This window comes from Triplophysa rosa, linkage group LG2, assembly GCF_024868665.1.
Source record: "Triplophysa rosa linkage group LG2, Trosa_1v2, whole genome shotgun sequence".
Taxonomy (NCBI): domain Eukaryota; kingdom Metazoa; phylum Chordata; class Actinopteri; order Cypriniformes; family Nemacheilidae; genus Triplophysa; species Triplophysa rosa.
The window spans coordinates 33,192,474-33,209,525 of NC_079891.1; the positions used below are offsets into that span (position 1 = coordinate 33,192,474).

The following is a 17,052-nucleotide window of genomic DNA, read 5'->3' on the forward strand; positions in this document are numbered from 1 at the left end:
TTGATAAACTTTTTACTTTTGAATACTAATCTGGACAGATTTTGTCAAATATGCAAAATGAATGTTGAAGCAGAGGAACATTTATTTTTTCAGTGTAATTTGGTGCATTGTTTCTGGACTGATGCAATTGAGTGGATGCAACAGAAAATACCTGCAAGATTAACATTATCATGGGAAAATATAAAATTTGGTTTAATAATTAAAAACAAAGATCTTTTGTTGTGAATAATATATTGCTTTTATTGAAATTCTATATTCGCGAATGTAATTTTTTAAAATGTATTATATATCATTGACTATGAATTGTAAAGGATGAATATGGTTATTGTCTTTTTGCTATTAATCATTTAATAAATGTTTGAGAAAAAAACCTAATCTGTACACGCGTTTATATTTTTATGCAGGCGTTTGCTCGGGCACAACGTCCACGATCCTAGGGTCCTCCTACAGTCCTGCTGACTGACGTCACGGGCAACACGTGTGTTCGGAAGCAGCACGCGAAGTACTGTGTGTGATCGGTTATTTACTTGTTATTGCGTTTAATTGGTGCTTTATTTTTTTTCAACACTTTCACCGCGGTAATGGGCGGACTACAAAAGAAGAAGGTACGGCAATGTTTCACACATAAATTATGAATATTGTTTTTTTGTTTCGTCAGGGCCCGTGCAGTCATGGGTTCACAATTATACGTATTTCTGAACTGTGCACATGTACACATTTGATAACACGCATCGCTATGAACATTAATAATGATTATTAGTAATTCTGCGTGATAGTCTGTAAACAAGTGCAGGGTTTAGTGCTGCTTCTATAGTTTGCCAATTGCCATTTTTTAAAGGCCATGTTTAATGTTTAATCCAGCAGCTACATTTTTCGGTTTGAAGCCGTTTTCTCCTTGAAATAGGATGAAATAAGACAGTAGTTTAAAGAACAGAAGAACAGAAAATCACTAACCTGTCATTTTTCTTCTCATGCAGTATGAAAGTGGGTCAGCCACTAACTACATCACAAGGAACAGAGCTCGTAAGAAGTTGAGTCTGAGTCTGGCTGATTTCAGGTAGGTTGACAGAGCATCACTTCACTGCTTTCCCCAAAATTGTAACCTCAGGTTCTTGTATTTATTATTTTTCTCATAGATTGTATGCATATTAAAAAATGTTATATACTATGTATCTGTGTTTTCCACCAAATAAATAAACAAGTATTTTTTCTGTTGTTAACACCCCATCGAAACAAATTTGTGACCCACCAGTTGAGATGATGTTTAAAACTTTGTTTATATTTATTTGTGTATTCTTCAAATAATTCCTCTCTCTGTGAACAATTGCTTTTCTTCACTTTGTAGGCGGTTATGCATATTGAAAGGAATCTATCCTCATGAACCCAAGCACAAAAAGAAGGTCAACAAGGGCTCGACAGCCCCAAGAACCTACTACCTTCTTAAAGACATTCGCTTCCTCCTGCACGAACCCATCGTTGGCAAGTTTAGAGAGTACAAGGTGAGAGCTGTGACTTGGAATTATTTTTTTGCGCTTATTTTCAATATGTTAAAAACTGTGTAACATTACAATCTATTCCTTTTCTATAGATTTTTGTGCGAAAGCTTCGGAAGGCATATGGCAAGGGTGAATGGAGTGGAGTGGAGAGGCTTCGAGAAAACAAGCCTGCGTACAAACTGGACCACATCATCAAAGAGAGGTGAGTCCAAAGTCAGTGCTTTCTGCAAACACTAGAGGGCGCTTTTCCTCTCTCTGGCGTTCACCAAATACATCTCACAATGGTTTTGTTTGGATGAGCAGCTGTTTGTGTCTAGACGCTGTTATGATATAGGTGGAGTCGTGATCTTTGTGTACAAACGGGTATTCAGGTGTTATGAGAGAATATGATTGTCTTGGCATGAGTATATTGTGATATTTGTGACTGCTCAAAATAAAAAATGAATCACATAATTATGTTTACATAATATATGTCTGTGTACCGTGTATATTCATTTTGTATTTATAAACACACACGCATACAGATATATGAATTTAGGAAATATTTACATGTATTTATTTATATTTGTACATTATTTAAATTATGTGTTCATTTGAATATTTTTCTTAAATATATACATACACGTATGTGTTTATTAATACAAAATTAATATCCACAGTAGACAGACGTATAGTATGTAAACACAAACTTTTATTTTGGATGCGATTAAGCGTTGCACAACCCTACTCTGAAATCTGTTTGTTGTTATCAGGTATCCCACATTCATTGACGCTTTGCGAGATGTCGACGATTCCCTCTCCATGTGCTTCCTGTTCTCTACGTTCGCTCGCACGGGGAAATGTCACGTGCAAACCATTCAGCTGTGCAGGAGACTCAGCGTCGAGTGGATGAATTACATAATCACTTCACGCTCCTTGACAAAGGTACCGTGGACATGCACATGCTAACTTAATGATAGGGGTGCACCGAAATGAAAATTCTTTGCCGAATAAAAATGAAACACTTGGCCGAACACCGAACATAGCTTTTTGTATTTCTTCTGTTTATTTAGCCAATTTTTTCACTATTGCATGAACTGAACTGAATGCTTTTTAGATTTTGTCTTGCTTTTCAATATAATGCAAAACAAGTAAGCCCAATTAAAACAAAAAAATGAGCCCTCTCACTTCTTGAATAGCATATATTAGGCCTATAACTGACTGCTGAAAGAATGTACTGTACTCTGTACCCCTATAACAAAACACTTAATTAAAAAGTGTCATTCAACATTATAAGCTAAAAATATGAATAAACGAAAACTGTTGGATTATTAAAGGCTACATTGCAAAATGATTTAAAGAAAAAAAAAACATTGATGCAAGCAATTCTGACTGACAACAATTTCAGTTCACGTCCCTCCTCCAAACTCCGCCCACAAAAGCTGACTGTTCTCTCAGAAGGTGCACTCATGGCCAGGGATGCACAGAACATACTTTGACAAGTTGTTTTGTACAGGGAACTGTGTGCACGCGACCACTGTATGATGTCAAAGGATGTCGCGTAGTCCATAGTGCTTCGAAAAAGAGGGAGGAGGGGTGGAGTGAGCCATTAGTTGCAATTCGCAACCTCACTGCTAGATGCCGCTAAATTTCACACACTGGACATTTCGTATATTTTAATCTGGGAGGGACAATTGCATTTTTTATCATGTCTCTATTGAAATGTAATGTTCTTTCTCTCAGGTTTTTCTGTCAATTAAGGGCATTTATTATCAGGCAGAGGTCCTTGGACAAACTATCACATGGATTGTACCTTATCAGTTTGCGCACAATGTGAGTATAACATTTTTCGAGTTTTTTTTTAGACTCGTACAGCAAACACTGGCTCATTGGCTAGTTCAGTTGTATTCTGTTCTACTAAAGTGCTACACACAAAAAGCACATGAAAATGTAATGTTCATGGATTTGTATCGCACTGTTCTTTTAACCAGCACCCTACAGATGTGGACTACAGAGTCATGGCCACATTTACAGAATTATACACAACGCTGTTTGGCTTTGTCAACTTCCGCCTTTACCAGACTCTTAACCTCGTCTACCCACCCAAGGTATCCAACACCCAAAGATGTGTAAATGTGCTCTCACACAACTGTAGGTTCATTTTTATGGGCTGTCATGGAGGATTTGATTGCTCTTTCTTTCTTGCCGCGTGTTAGCTTGATGGACCAGGAGAAGCCAGTCTCAGATCAGGTTGTGATGAAGACTACGCCCTGGATTCAGAAAGCTATTCAGAGGTATCAGCTCATTCATTTACACTTCTCGTCTTCTCCTTTATAACCTCTGTGAATTGTTAATGTTGATACCAGTACTAGTCTGATCATCGGCACGTGTTCTTTCAGAAACTGTCAGCGTTGAGTGCCAGTCTGGCTCGTATGGTCCCTGTCATGGAGGAGGAAGAGACACAGTTGGATCATTTTCCAGCTGAAGGGGTGAGGAGATGAACATTACTGCAAATTATCTTAAGATTGCCGAAAAAAATGTATAGACATTGTGTGAAATGACATTCAATTTTGAGGCATTTTAAAGGGGCTAGTGCACCCAAAAATGAGAATTCTGTCATTTATTCACCCTCATGTCATTGAAAATCTGTATATGACTCTTTGTTCTGTGGAACACAAACAACGATATTTTGAGAAATGTCTCAGTGGTTTTGTGTCGTACATGTCAATGAGCTCCAGTATTGTTTGGTTATCAGCGTTCTTCAAAATATCTCCAGTTGTGTTCTGCTGAAGAAAGAAAGTCATAAAGGTTTTGAATGACATTAGGGTGAATAAATGATACAATAATTTTCTTTTCACGTTGAACTATCCCTTTAAAGCTGGCCAGTTTATTACTTAAAAACATAATATCAGTTTGCTTGCAAAGTTTTCTTGTATTAAACGTTTCTTAGAATATTTGTTAAAGCCGCATTGAAAAATCTTTAGCTCCATAACAGCCAGTAATGTGTTGTGCTGTTGTGATTCTCACGAGTTTGCATGCCGCTGTAATTAATGCAAGTATGCGACTTCACAAAGACTTTCCACAGTTGAGGCATAAAGAGTCACACCGCGCGCGGCTCACTGAAGCATTTAACTCGAGCTGCTCGTTCTTTGATTAATTGTTGTTTTGGGCTGACCTCGTGTCCCTAGTTCACTGGGTGAGTCTGTTGCTATGGTTACACGGTGAAGGTGTTAAAACAACATCATGATGAAACTGTTGTCAGACTGCAGGTGACCTTCGTCCTCATTATTCGATGGCATTTCTATATGTTTATTTTTGTGTGCGCTGCGGGTTGCAGGAGGACCTGGAGAAGATGGAGGCCAGGGAGAAGGCGGAGCTGGAGCGGGACGCGCAGAAGAACCTTTTCGAAGGGCTGAAGTTCTTCCTGAACAGAGAAGCTCCCAGGGAGTCGCTGGCTTTTTTGATCCGGTAAATGAGTTTAAATAAAACGGATCATCTTAACAGGCACAGGGTGCAAACGGGTGTCACATTGCTTTTATATAAAACAATACAGTCACCACACCTGTGCACTTACGAGGGGAAATATTTAATATGTTCAGTATGAAATTGATTTCCTTTCTCACCGTTTTTTTTTACTATTCATACAAATACTAAAAAAATAGAATGTGCACTTGTAGTGTACATAACCAACATAATTCAGGTAACTACATGTACTTAAATATGGGTTAGATTGTATATAAGATAGTTATACAGTAAGTACATAGGACAACCCAGTTGTTTATCTTTTTTATTTTTATGTAAGTTTATTGCAAACCTAAATTAAAAACGTTAACGAAATGGATTATAAAATATTTAGTTTGCTTTTGACAGTTGACAATTTCTGAAAGTTAAGTGCAGGTTTTACTGACCATTTTATGTTCATGTTTGCAGTGTTTACCATTAGGTTTGTGGTATATATGCATAAAACCTTGTTTTTAGAGTTTTTAGACCTTTGTTTGTGTAGGTACAGTTTCACTACACCCGTGATCATGTTTGACCGTGCTTTTTTGTCATACGTGTGCAGGTGTTTGGGCGGGCAGGTGTCCTGGGATAAATCGCTGTGCATCGGCAGCACATATGATGTCACAGACGAGACTATCACACATCACATTGTGGACAGACCCAACGTAGATAAGCAATACATCAACAGGTCAGACACAAACTATTTTTGTTTCATTGTTTGTGTACGGTGTTTACTTTGTTGTAAAGCGTAACCTATGCACTTTATATGTATTTGCCTTGCTATTGACCTAAAGAGATGCATTCTGTGCACTTATAAACATTTCTGCTCGTTTGAGCATTAAAGTTTATTTAAATAAATAAAACTTATTTTAATGGGATGGTTCACCCAAAAAGAAAAACAATTCCATCATTTCTTCACCCTCATGTTATTCAAGACCTGTATGTGACTCTTGCTTCTGTGAAACACAAAAGAAGATATTTTAAAGATGGGGTAACATGCTATTTCATGCATTCTGACTTCTTTTGGTCAACTGTTAAAAAACGAGTTGGACGTATGACGTAGTATTTCTGTGCTCGATACACTCCCCCAGCACTCCAACTTGTTTCAGAAAGTATCCTATTCCTTTTATTGGCCATTCTCCCGGAAAAGCACGCATATGGCGTTTATTCAGACCCAAAACTCGCCGGCGTGATTTAAGCGCGCAGAACAGTTCCACGAGCATAAACACACCCTCGCGAGAGTGCATTTAATCTCCGCGAGTGCACAGAACATTATCCGCACACGGAAAATAATCCTTGCGAGAGCACATTTCTGCTCTGCGTGCAAAAGCGCAGTCCGCGAGCAGAAGCTTTAGCTTTAACGAGCGCACGCGTAATTCTCTCTACGGTTAGATTTTACGGTTTTCAAAATAAGTCGTGGAGTAATGAGTTATATAAAATAATGCTGTTTGTAGGCTTCGCAAGTCATGACACACGTCACTTGGCTACTGCAGTGCATTAGACAAAAAGTTTATTAAGAAAAGTAACAATGACATTTATTGTGCTTTCACGGATGTGACACCAGCGCATTTACAGCACGGATGAAGCAGGGGTTTTATACTGCCCATGTTCAGTGTTTTAACTGTAATGCACCACAACAGCCAAGTGACTTGCGTGAGCCACCTTATTCCCCTGTGCTACCCATTTGAGGGGCGCAGTCCACAGTTTGAGAACCCAAACCTCTGATCTAAAGGTCCATGCATCGCACATCATGGCCACTCTGCAGAGGTAAGGGATGTTTTTACACTTATCCTTACAGAAAACCCCCGGTGGTGCACAGCATGTTGTATTTCTAGCTCTACTTTTTACATTTTCTATTTAAAGTATTGCAATATATCGCAAATGTGTATCTATCGAAATGCATAGCAATATATTGTATCGTGACCCATCTATCGCGATATGTATCGTATCAGAAGGCACTTGCCAATACACAGCCCTTCTGCGCGCTCGCAGAGCATAAATGCGCTCTCGCGAGGATGTGTTTACGCTCGTGAAACTGTTCTGCGCGCTTAAAATCTTGCGCGCGTGTGTGTGGTTTTCATGCGTGAGAGTTTTGCCGCAGTCCCAGCGTTAAAAGATGCCGGACATGAACCGCACACGGTAAGTCAAACTAAGTCATACGTCTGTGTTTTGTTGGCAATCGGCGCATATGTGCATAATGTAAACAACACGAAGGGATAATGCGATGTTATTGTGTGCTCGTGCTGTAGTTGTATCTCTCCTTTATAAATTTGCCAAAAGCCGAGTTGTGTGTTTTGACAATAAAGTCTTACTTTTGGTATCAAAACAATAGGTTACTTTCGTAACCCCGGTTCTCTGAAACATAGAGTGGAGAGATCCACCTATGGGAATCTATCCACCCGTACCTGACCTCTGCAGAAGCATCCAATTGCACCTAGTCTGGCTAGACCGACAGAAACACTCAGCCAATGCCAGGTAAGCCCCTTACCTGAGAGCATATGAGGTCTTCCTGCGCTGCTATTCTCCAGCAAGTATATTCGCTTCTCGTGCAGCAAGCGGGGCAAAGCTGGTGGATCTCTCCACTCGATGTTTCAGAGAACCAGGGTTACGAAAGTAACCTATTGTTCTCTTTCATTATCTCGTGTTCGAGATCCACCTATGGGAGAGACATGGACAGTCCCCCGATTGCCCAATACACTCACAGTGAGGTTCTGTAAGCCAGAAAAAGGACGGTCACCCCCAAGGGGGCGGTGCTTGACGCGTCCCATAATCATGCACCTGGCAACCCTGACGCACAGGACAGGCAACATGTATAAGGCACATCAATAACACCCAGGCAGGAATGTCAATGCATGCTTGGTGACATGAATGTGCATGGGTCGCCGGCCCGTTCAACCTTTGTTACCATTACAATGTGTAAACAAAAGGTAAAGGAATATATCACAGAGGGGCTATGAAGACCCCATTCCTAAAACAGAATGTGCTACCGAGGTTTTGGTGACATCCAATCAGTAGTGAAGCACAAACGTATGGGGCGAAGCCCAGCTGGCAGCAGAGCAGATGTCCTGCAGTGATACTCCCCCGAACAAAGCCCAAGAGGCAGCTAAGCCCCTCGTGGAATGAGCTCTGATGGTTCCTGGGGGCTGCACTCCCTTTGATTCATATGCCAAGGCTATGGCGCGCACAAGTCAATTTGAGAGGCGCTGCTTAGATATGGGCGCCCATGAAATAAAGAGCTGGTCGCTCTTCCGGAAAACACTGGTCCTGGTCATGTATGTCTCTGTAACGCACAAACAGGACACAGAGCATTCAGCCTCTGATCCTCCGCAGAGGAAAAAGGCAGAGGGTGAAAAGCGGACAGCTCCAACACCTCCAAGGTGAACGCAGGGGAGCACTTAGGCATAATCTCCACTCAGAAAGAATTTAGTGCACGAAGGATGTACTGAGAGTGCATGTAGCTCACTGACACGTTTGGCTGATGCCAAGGCCAAAAGCAAAGCCGTCTTGAAGGAGAACAGCTTCAAGGAAATACCTCCCAGGGGCTCAAAAGGATACTGAGACAAGGCCTCCAGCACCATGGAGAGGTCCCATTCAGAGACGGTTCTGACCTTAATTGCGGAAAAAGACCTGCCTTCATCCATAAGGTCCTGTAAGAAACACAAAATATCAGGAACTGAGCACTGATATGATGTGAGACCGCGCCCATCACACCACCCCTCAAACACTTGCCACTTAGAACCATATAAGGACCGCATAGAAACGGCCCTGGCATTTTGTATAGTAGCAACCACACTATACAATTCATCGCCGGTACCGGCCGGTTCGTCGGCGAACGGGAGGTTGCCCGTGACGATATCCTCTTCGGGGAACGCAGGATTAGGCAGGTCAGCCCAATTAAGCGATGTCCCGGGGGGCCCCCGGAGGCGCATTGCCGTCAACGTGTCGGTGAAAAAAAAGTTGTACAGGTTTGGAATGACACGAGAATGAGTAAATGATGAAAGAATTTTCATTTTTCAACTGTTCTTTTAACTCCATTTGCATCCATTTTATTTAATGTTCCTTTTAATAATGTTTCTAATTACTATATATCTTAGTGTTCTCAATTTGGTCTGCCGATTGTTAACTCTGCAGGTACTACATCCAGCCCCAGTGGGTGTATGACTCGTTAAATGCTAAGATGCTGTTACCCGTTGAGGAATACTTCTTAGGTGTGACCCTGCCGCCTCACCTGTCACCTTTCGTGGAGGAGACCGAAGGAGATTACGTTCCTCCTGAGAAGCTCAAACTCCTGGCCCTGCAGAGAGGAGAGAAACCACGTGAGAGATTTCACCTTTACCTTATGTTTATGTGTCTAAGTTGAGTGTTTGTTGACTTGATAGATAAACTTTTCACAGAGGAAGAAGATGAGGAGGAAGAGGATGAGGAGGAAGACGACGATGAAGATGATGAACAGAGTGAGGAGGATGAAGAAGAGGAGGATGAAGCCAAATTGACGGAAATCGAGGAGAAGAGAACTAAAGGAAAGGTAGGATGGTTTGGACAGATGGCAGATGTCCCTGTGTTTTAAAGGGCTAGTTCACCCAAAAGTGCAAATTCGGGCGTTGTTTTACCCTTTACGTACTGGTCTGTTTCTCACACAAAGGTCAAATGCAATTTGAAATACAATACGTGGGGTTTTTAGGAAACTTTTATAGTGTTTTGTCTCTCTTATTCTGAAGTTTTATAGCCATTTCTGTGACGCAGGAGACTTAAAAGTTTCCATTCGCACTCCATTTGATCTCATTCATGTCTAGTAGAGCTGCACGATTCTGTATAAATTGAGAATCACGATTCTTTTCTTTTTTGAGATTGCGATTCTTTTACGATTCTGAATGATGACTAAAAGCAACCCAGATTGCAAACCGACGTTGAATCAATGTAGAATCAACATCTCTCACGATATTGAAACGTCGTTGATCTCCGATGTCGATCCGGCATCGTTTTGCTCATCGGGGTAATGTTGAATCAACATCAGTCACGCCATTCAAAACTAACCGAAAATCGACGCAATTGGTTCACTTACCTAACATTGATTCGATGTTGATTTCAGGTCGGTGAAACGACGTTAGAGATCAACACATATTCTACACGAAATCGACGCAATTGGTTTGCTTACATAACATTGAATCGATGTTGATTTCAGGTCGGTGAAACGACGTTAGAGATCAACACATATTCTACACGAAATCGACGCAATTGGTTTGCTTACATAACATTGAATCGATGTTGATTTCAGCTATAGGCTACTATAAATAGTCTAAATTTACAAATGAAGTGTAATATCAAGAATAATACTGGTCAATTTGTACCAACTGTGTATGTCTAGAATATTCAGTGAGGCAGAAAAGGGGATGTAAGGCAGGACATCAAGAGACTGACAGCCTCAGACATGATTCACTATTATTATTGCTTCTTTACTATAAAATAAACTAACCAAACTGGACTATGTGATTCTCTTTTTCATTCCACAAAAACAAACACACAGAAAATATTTATTTAGGTGACTTTGAGGGACCAGCACCAGTTCAAGTTAAAGACCTGTCAGAGTTGGAGATTAACTTAAAATTCCAAAACTTACTGTCTCCCTGTTAAAGACAACCTGCTTAATAATAATGCACATCTGAATAAAAGGCATCACTTTATACCCCCGTTACAACTACAAACTCCACAAACTGTCACAGGTGCTTATTTTTACTTCATAACATGGTAGTAGTCAGTCATTTAGGGAACAGCAGTGAAGTCACTGTGGTGTACTGTAGGCCAACATCTGATCTCTTGATGTCTTCAACTGGGCCTCGCAGAAAAACAAAAGACCTGCAATAAAAATCAAACAATTCATACCCGTTACAAATCAAAGAGTATTCACGTAACTGTAACAATGCAACATTTTCTGTGACAACCACCTGAAGAAAAAATCTAATCGGTGTATGGACCAAAACTGAACAACTACTCGTTGATGACATCGCCGTACACACATGGGACATCTGGTAACATACAAAAGCTTCCAATAGTTTGAATAGTTTGACATCCAAACACTTAAGTGCACTTAACAATTTAATTATAATGCGTGAAAGTGATGTCAAATGCGTTTTCAAAAGTTGTCAAAAAATTTCAAAAACACAGCTCTTTTCAGAAGGTTGCTTGCCAAACAACATTAGCATCTAAAGGATTTAGGGCTGCAACGACGTGCATGAAATGCGTCGACACGTCGTATTATTTTACGTTTAACTTATTTTGCTTATTTATACATTTATTTGAAAAGTTTGCCAAAGGATTAATAAAGTAATCCAAAAAATCTTTATTAGATAAAAAAATCGTTAGATTAGTCGACTAGTCAAAAAAAAATCGTTAGATTAGTCGACAATTAAAATAATCGTTAAGATTAGTCGACAATTAAAATAATCGTTAGTTGCAGCCCTAAAAGGTTTTATATAATCTTAAATGTTACCCTCACCTACACTGGTACACAGACAACAGCAAAACACAGCAAACGCTACCTGTGCGAAAGGACAATGGGTTTGCAACCGCTCTCCCTACACGCTGCTCATGTGACATGTACATTCTGCTCACACATCCAGTATGAAGCTGGCGTTGGACATGGAAAATTCATTTCCGTGCATTGAGGTGGCTCTGTTGAGGAATGTATTCCTCCCTAAAAAAACAAGACATCAATACAACAGTGGGTAAATAGAAACTAAACAGAAAACAATGTATACTACTAAATTCCACTAACACTGTTACTTAAATCTGGCTCGCGAGATTCACTTTCCTGCCGAGTTTAGCCCCGACCCAAATAAAACACACACGAACAAGCATAATCAATGTCTTTATGCGGCACAGTGCAGATCAAAAGGTGTGTTTTATTTGGGTCAGGGCTAAACTCGGCCGAACTGAGTATTCTGATAGACCTTGGTATTACATTGTAAACTGTAAATGCAGCCTAATAAACCTGCTGCTATTAAAAAAAATGTTAGACAAAGCGAAAACCACTCACTGTTTTGACAGATTAACTTTTGGAATTTTATGTACAGTATGCAGAGCAACACAGCATCAACAGGGCATCACACCTTATGTGCTGTAGGATGCTGTCGGCCAGGGTTCCAGCTCTGACTGGGTCTCTGCTCCTGTGTTGGACGTGGCTTCTCTGTGCCAGAACACTCCGATGAAGCGGTTGTTCAGAACGACTTCGGTACTGGAGATGGCCCTCCGTTCCTCATCATTGTCTGTGTACTGGATAAAACTGCCTCCAGGTCTCCCCCGAACAAAACCTGAGGCAATTGAACAAGCATTGTTTTTTACGTTTAATCACAGTCAGAAATCATAGGAGTTGAACAACATTCTGCGAGAGGCCAATTTATTAAGCACAACAGTGACCGTCTGTGTTTATACCAGCATGTCCATTTAATTACAGTAAATATACAGTTAAACTTCTTTGATAACTTTTTACTTACATTACTGAGCTGAAGTGGTGCTCCAAGTTTCAGGTACAAACAAAAACATGGCAACATATAGAGACAATGGTGAATAAGTAAACGCATAACTACAACCTGTGTGTTTATTTAGCATATGAACTTCATAAAGACAATCTCGCTTAGTTAAGCAGAAAGTTAACGTTAATGGTTTAACGCGTTTTGCCAAACGTGTAAGTACGCAAGTGCTTGGCCAGAATACAGTGCACTTGCTTTTGGTTAACGTATAAACAACAACGTCATTTTATAACGCAACGTTCACATTTTGCGTAGCAAAGAGCGTTTGCGTACTTGCCACACACTGATGCTGACCGAAATACAGATCTAACATACAGTATATAGGAAACTAACAATGATTGCCGTACAGGCTTTGTTAAAAAAAAACGCAAGATACTATTAAGTAGTTGTTTGCTATTTGCTGTAAAACACCATCGCATCCTCTCTCGAAAAAAACATGTTGTGATTTTATTTCTAATCGAAATAACCAAACTCCTTTCTTAAAATGTCGACAATTATCATGTTTAACACTTGGTCGATGCAGCATGTGGCCGTTTTAAACAACTAAAACGGCTTTAACATTTACATTCGAGTTTAGTTCGGCTCACCTCAAACAGGCCTTGTGCTAACACGACGATAAATTACATGTTCATAATGCAAGAACATTTCAAAACCTAAACAGTGTAACACATTACAACTTGTAACAACAAAATACTGGTCAAATATTTTATGTTTTAGAATAAAGAACCATGTAAAATCAGAACATAATTCTTACCTCAGATGGTTACTCCGGTTGACGGTTATGCACATACAGTCCGAAATTTGTGTGTAAGTGTGTAAATGTGATTGACACAACGTGAGGTCGTATTTATTTTTTAACGTGCGGAAATTTCGGACTCAATGTGCAATGAGCTTAAGGTTATGGTTCCGACCAGATGCGTTGTATTGATAACATCGTTTCGATATTGAATCAATGTTTTATTTCCGACGTAAAACGTTCCGATGTACCGACAAAATAGTGAACGTTGATTCAACATCGAAATCTGATTGACGACCGATACTGACCTTTCTAACCAAAAATCAACATTGATTCAACGTCGGCTTGCTATCTGGGAATACATCATTTACTAGAGGTTAAACTTTTACTTATTATATAATTTTTTTTTACTTTAAATGCAAAAGTTTAACTTCCTAAAAGTTCCTTAAGTGAATTAACTTGTTTATGAAATATTTATACTGTAAAACAAATTCATACGGTGACGCTTGCAATTTAGAAAGATTTATCAATTTGCCTGACATCTACAGACTGCTTGAAGGGGTCTTTAAAGAAAGACACTACTGATAAACATAACAATGCAGTATTATCTCCTGTAAACAGTTTAAAATAACCTGAAAACATGAAATGCTGTGCAACTTGATGAAAAGCTCTTAATAGCGCAGCTTCTCTATTAGCGTAAACACAGTGATAAGCGCCACACACTCTCGTGACGTGTTTTACCGTAATGACGGATATAACCGCGAACTCGGATTTGTCCGCGTTATAAACTGCAATCGTTAGTTTGGTTTGAAAACCTGTCTAGTTAAGATGTGAAGCATAATGATTAAAACAATGTAACACAATCCTGAAAGACAATCATAAGAGCAGTTTTGTTGTCAGGCTGTATTTATTTTATATGTTGGTCTGTTATTTAGTGCGAGATTAATTTGGGCAAACTGAGAGCTTGTAAACGCGTCTCATGCGTGCGGATTGGCATCGCTCTGCTTTAATCCCAGTACTTCTGTGATCATTTGACACACAGACATAATGATTTTGGTTTTTGACGTCGTTACATAACCTAATGATGATCATTCTTTCTCTGCTTCTGCGGCAGCACCAGCACACATTGAAGCGTTATGATTTTAGTCGGAGGTGTAAATTAATAGACACGAGAATCGTTGATTTTCATTAATGAGATCGTGTGGGTGTTTGAATCGAGTTCGCGATCTTTTAACGGTTAATCGTGCAGCTCTAATGTCTAGTAAGAAATATTTCAGATATTTAAGTAATCTCATCTGTGAATTTTTTCCCCCTTGCTGCACCTTACATGTTGCATGCAAATATCTGCTTTTGCATAACAAGATAAGGGCAGAGTTGTTTATACAGTAATGTCAAAAGCTGTTTTTCTCCCTTAGAGTTTGCCAGTGAAGGTGACCCCTGGTAAAGTTAAAGCAGAGAACCGCACGAAAGCAGAACAAGAGGAGAAAGCCGAGGAAAAGAGACTTGCCATTATGATGATGAAGAAAAGGGAGAAATACCTTTACGAAAAGATCATGTTTGGCAAGAAGAGAAACATCAGAGACGTAAGGATGCTTTTAAAAGCCAGTTTGTCTTCGTCTCTTTTGTTCATGTTTAAGACAGTTGTACCTTCATTGTATTGTTTTGCTCACGGTTTACATTTTTAGTAACGTCTAACCAGAAAAATGAGCTTCATTGTTTCTTCGTTCAGTTTGTTATGCTTGATTCTCTGTGGAGGACAGTGTTGGAAATGTGTACTTTGGTTAATGGTTAAACATGTAAACATAGCCTTCATTCAGAACCAGCGCAGTGGGTGTCAGGACCCTTTTAAATGTTCTTGACCCTCTTTTGGCTCATGATTTAAGCTCCAGTAACCTTCTGTTCATTGATCTAATGCTCACCTTCCAACAGGCTAACAAGCTAGCGGCCAAGAGAAAAGCCCACGACGAGGCCAGCAAAACGGACAAGAAGAAAAAGAAAAAGTGCTGACGGACTGATTTGTATGCGTGTTAATGTGATTTCATCGGTCAAGAGACTCTGCAAGGTAATAAAAAATGAACTATGAGGAGGATTGAGAAAAGCCTTATTTCTTTCATTTTTTTATTTTAAAAAGACAGTTCACCCATAAATTAAGGTTAGTTTAGTCATCCTCATAATGTTACAAACCTTTTTGAAACGCAGAAGAAGATTTTAGGCAGTGTCTGACTGACTGACTGCTCCAGTCCCCATTCACTTTCATCGTTTCAAAGATGCAATGCATGCGAATGGTGCTGAGGCTGTCAGTCCCTGACATTCTGCATTTTGTGCTCCAGAGGAGAAGGTAAATCATAGGGGTTTGGGACCACAATTTGCTGTGTAAATGATGACATAACCTTGCTGTTTGGGTGACCTATGGCTTTATGAGTCACTGAACTGAACATGCCAAATGATTTTCAATGACAAACCTGTTTGTGTCAGTTTATGTAAAACTTTATTTCACATTTCTCATAAACGAGTCTAATAAAACATTAAAACTTGTCATTTATTTTTTTGTGTATTATTAATGTGTAGTTTGTCTTGTATTTTAAGTTTTTGTATTCAAAAATAGTGCTTATAGCAGAACTGAAATGTGATTAAAGCAAACTGAATACAAGAATTAGATTATATATAGGGCTGGAGACAATTTTAGCTTAGTTTTAAATAAGCTATCACCTACATCTGCTTTATATTACCCAATACCCATAATGTAAAACATAAAAAACTAGATTAAAAATTGATCATCCATGTGGGTAGCAGTGTGAAATGTTTGAACATAACAAAAGTGTACCAAATTCAAAGAAAGACCAGCGGGTAATATCACTGTCCAACTTCAAATATTATACAATTTTATTTAGTAGGTACCTTGTTTATGAAAACAAGTGACATTTTTATTATTCGAGAGTTCACCCAAAAAGGAAAATTAATTATTCACCCTCACGTCATTTCAAACCTGTAAGACTTTCTTCTGCAGAACACAAAAGACGATATTTTGAAGAACATAAAGGCAGCCAAAGTAACAACATCAGCCCAATTGTATGGACACAGAACCACTGAGACATTTCTCAAAATATCTTTTGTGGTCATGCTGAAGAAAAGGTCACATACAGGTTTTAAATGACGTGAGCGTGAACAAACAATAACGTAACATTTTTGAGTGAGCTATCCCTTTAAAGAGTGTGAAAGATCACGGTGAGTTTTCGTATCGCTGATGGTATGAATTGTCCTTTTGTTTTCAATTTGTCTTGTGCAAATAAAGCATGATAACCCTACGGCTGGCAGGTTTAATCTGTACTTGATGTACTTTAGGAGTCCCTCACCACAGGGTGTCGGCGGGGTCTTAAAAAGTATTTAAAGTTGATAAATACATTTAGAGAAAATTAAAGGGACACCTCACCCAAAAATGAAAATTCTGTCATCGTTTACTCAACTTCGAGTTGTTCCAAATCGGTATAAATTTCTTTGTTCTGATGAACACAGAGAAAGATATTTGGAAGAATGCTTATAACCAGACAGATTTTGCCCCCCATTGACTCCCATAGTAGGAAAAATGACAATGGTAGTATTTTTCCTACTACGGTAGTCAATGTGGTGCAAAATCTGTAAATTAAAGTGCCATTTTCCAAGGTATTAAATTTGTATCATCTTTTCATATTTGTCCAAAGAGGTCATATGCTAATGTTTGTCTGAATTTAATCATTGTGTAGGCGAATAGTGGGAGGTCCATTTACACCCGGTTGTTAAACAACATCATTGACTAATGGGGAAATGCAAGTTTTCG

General features: G+C 39.3%; 1 protein-coding gene across 1 annotated transcript; it reads left to right on the top strand.

The window, feature by feature from the left end:
• The first annotated feature begins 459 nt into the window (after positions 1-459).
• On the top strand, positions 460-15,774 carry pes (pescadillo). Its single transcript, XM_057323785.1, has 15 exons — positions 460-605; positions 978-1,057; positions 1,346-1,499; positions 1,589-1,698; positions 2,249-2,420; positions 3,219-3,308; positions 3,467-3,583; positions 3,692-3,769; positions 3,875-3,964; positions 4,813-4,943; positions 5,539-5,664; positions 9,108-9,292; positions 9,371-9,501; positions 14,654-14,821; positions 15,168-15,774. The coding sequence occupies exons 1-15, from the start codon at positions 582-584 to the stop codon at positions 15,243-15,245; spliced, it is 1,734 nt and encodes a 577-aa protein (XP_057179768.1). The 5' UTR covers positions 460-581; the 3' UTR covers positions 15,246-15,774.
• The last annotated feature ends 1,278 nt before the right edge of the window (positions 15,775-17,052 follow it).

Bases quoted from the DNA above. Each gene is read 5' to 3' on its own strand.
- pes (XM_057323785.1), top strand. From the start codon at position 582: ATGGGCGGACTACAAAAGAAGAAG. The intron at 3,584-3,691 runs GTATCCAACACC...GCCGCGTGTTAG, and splicing joins ACCTCGTCTACCCACCCAAG to CTTGATGGACCAGGAGAAGC. The intron at 3,965-4,812 runs GTGAGGAGATGA...TGCGGGTTGCAG, and splicing joins ATCATTTTCCAGCTGAAGGG to GAGGACCTGGAGAAGATGGA.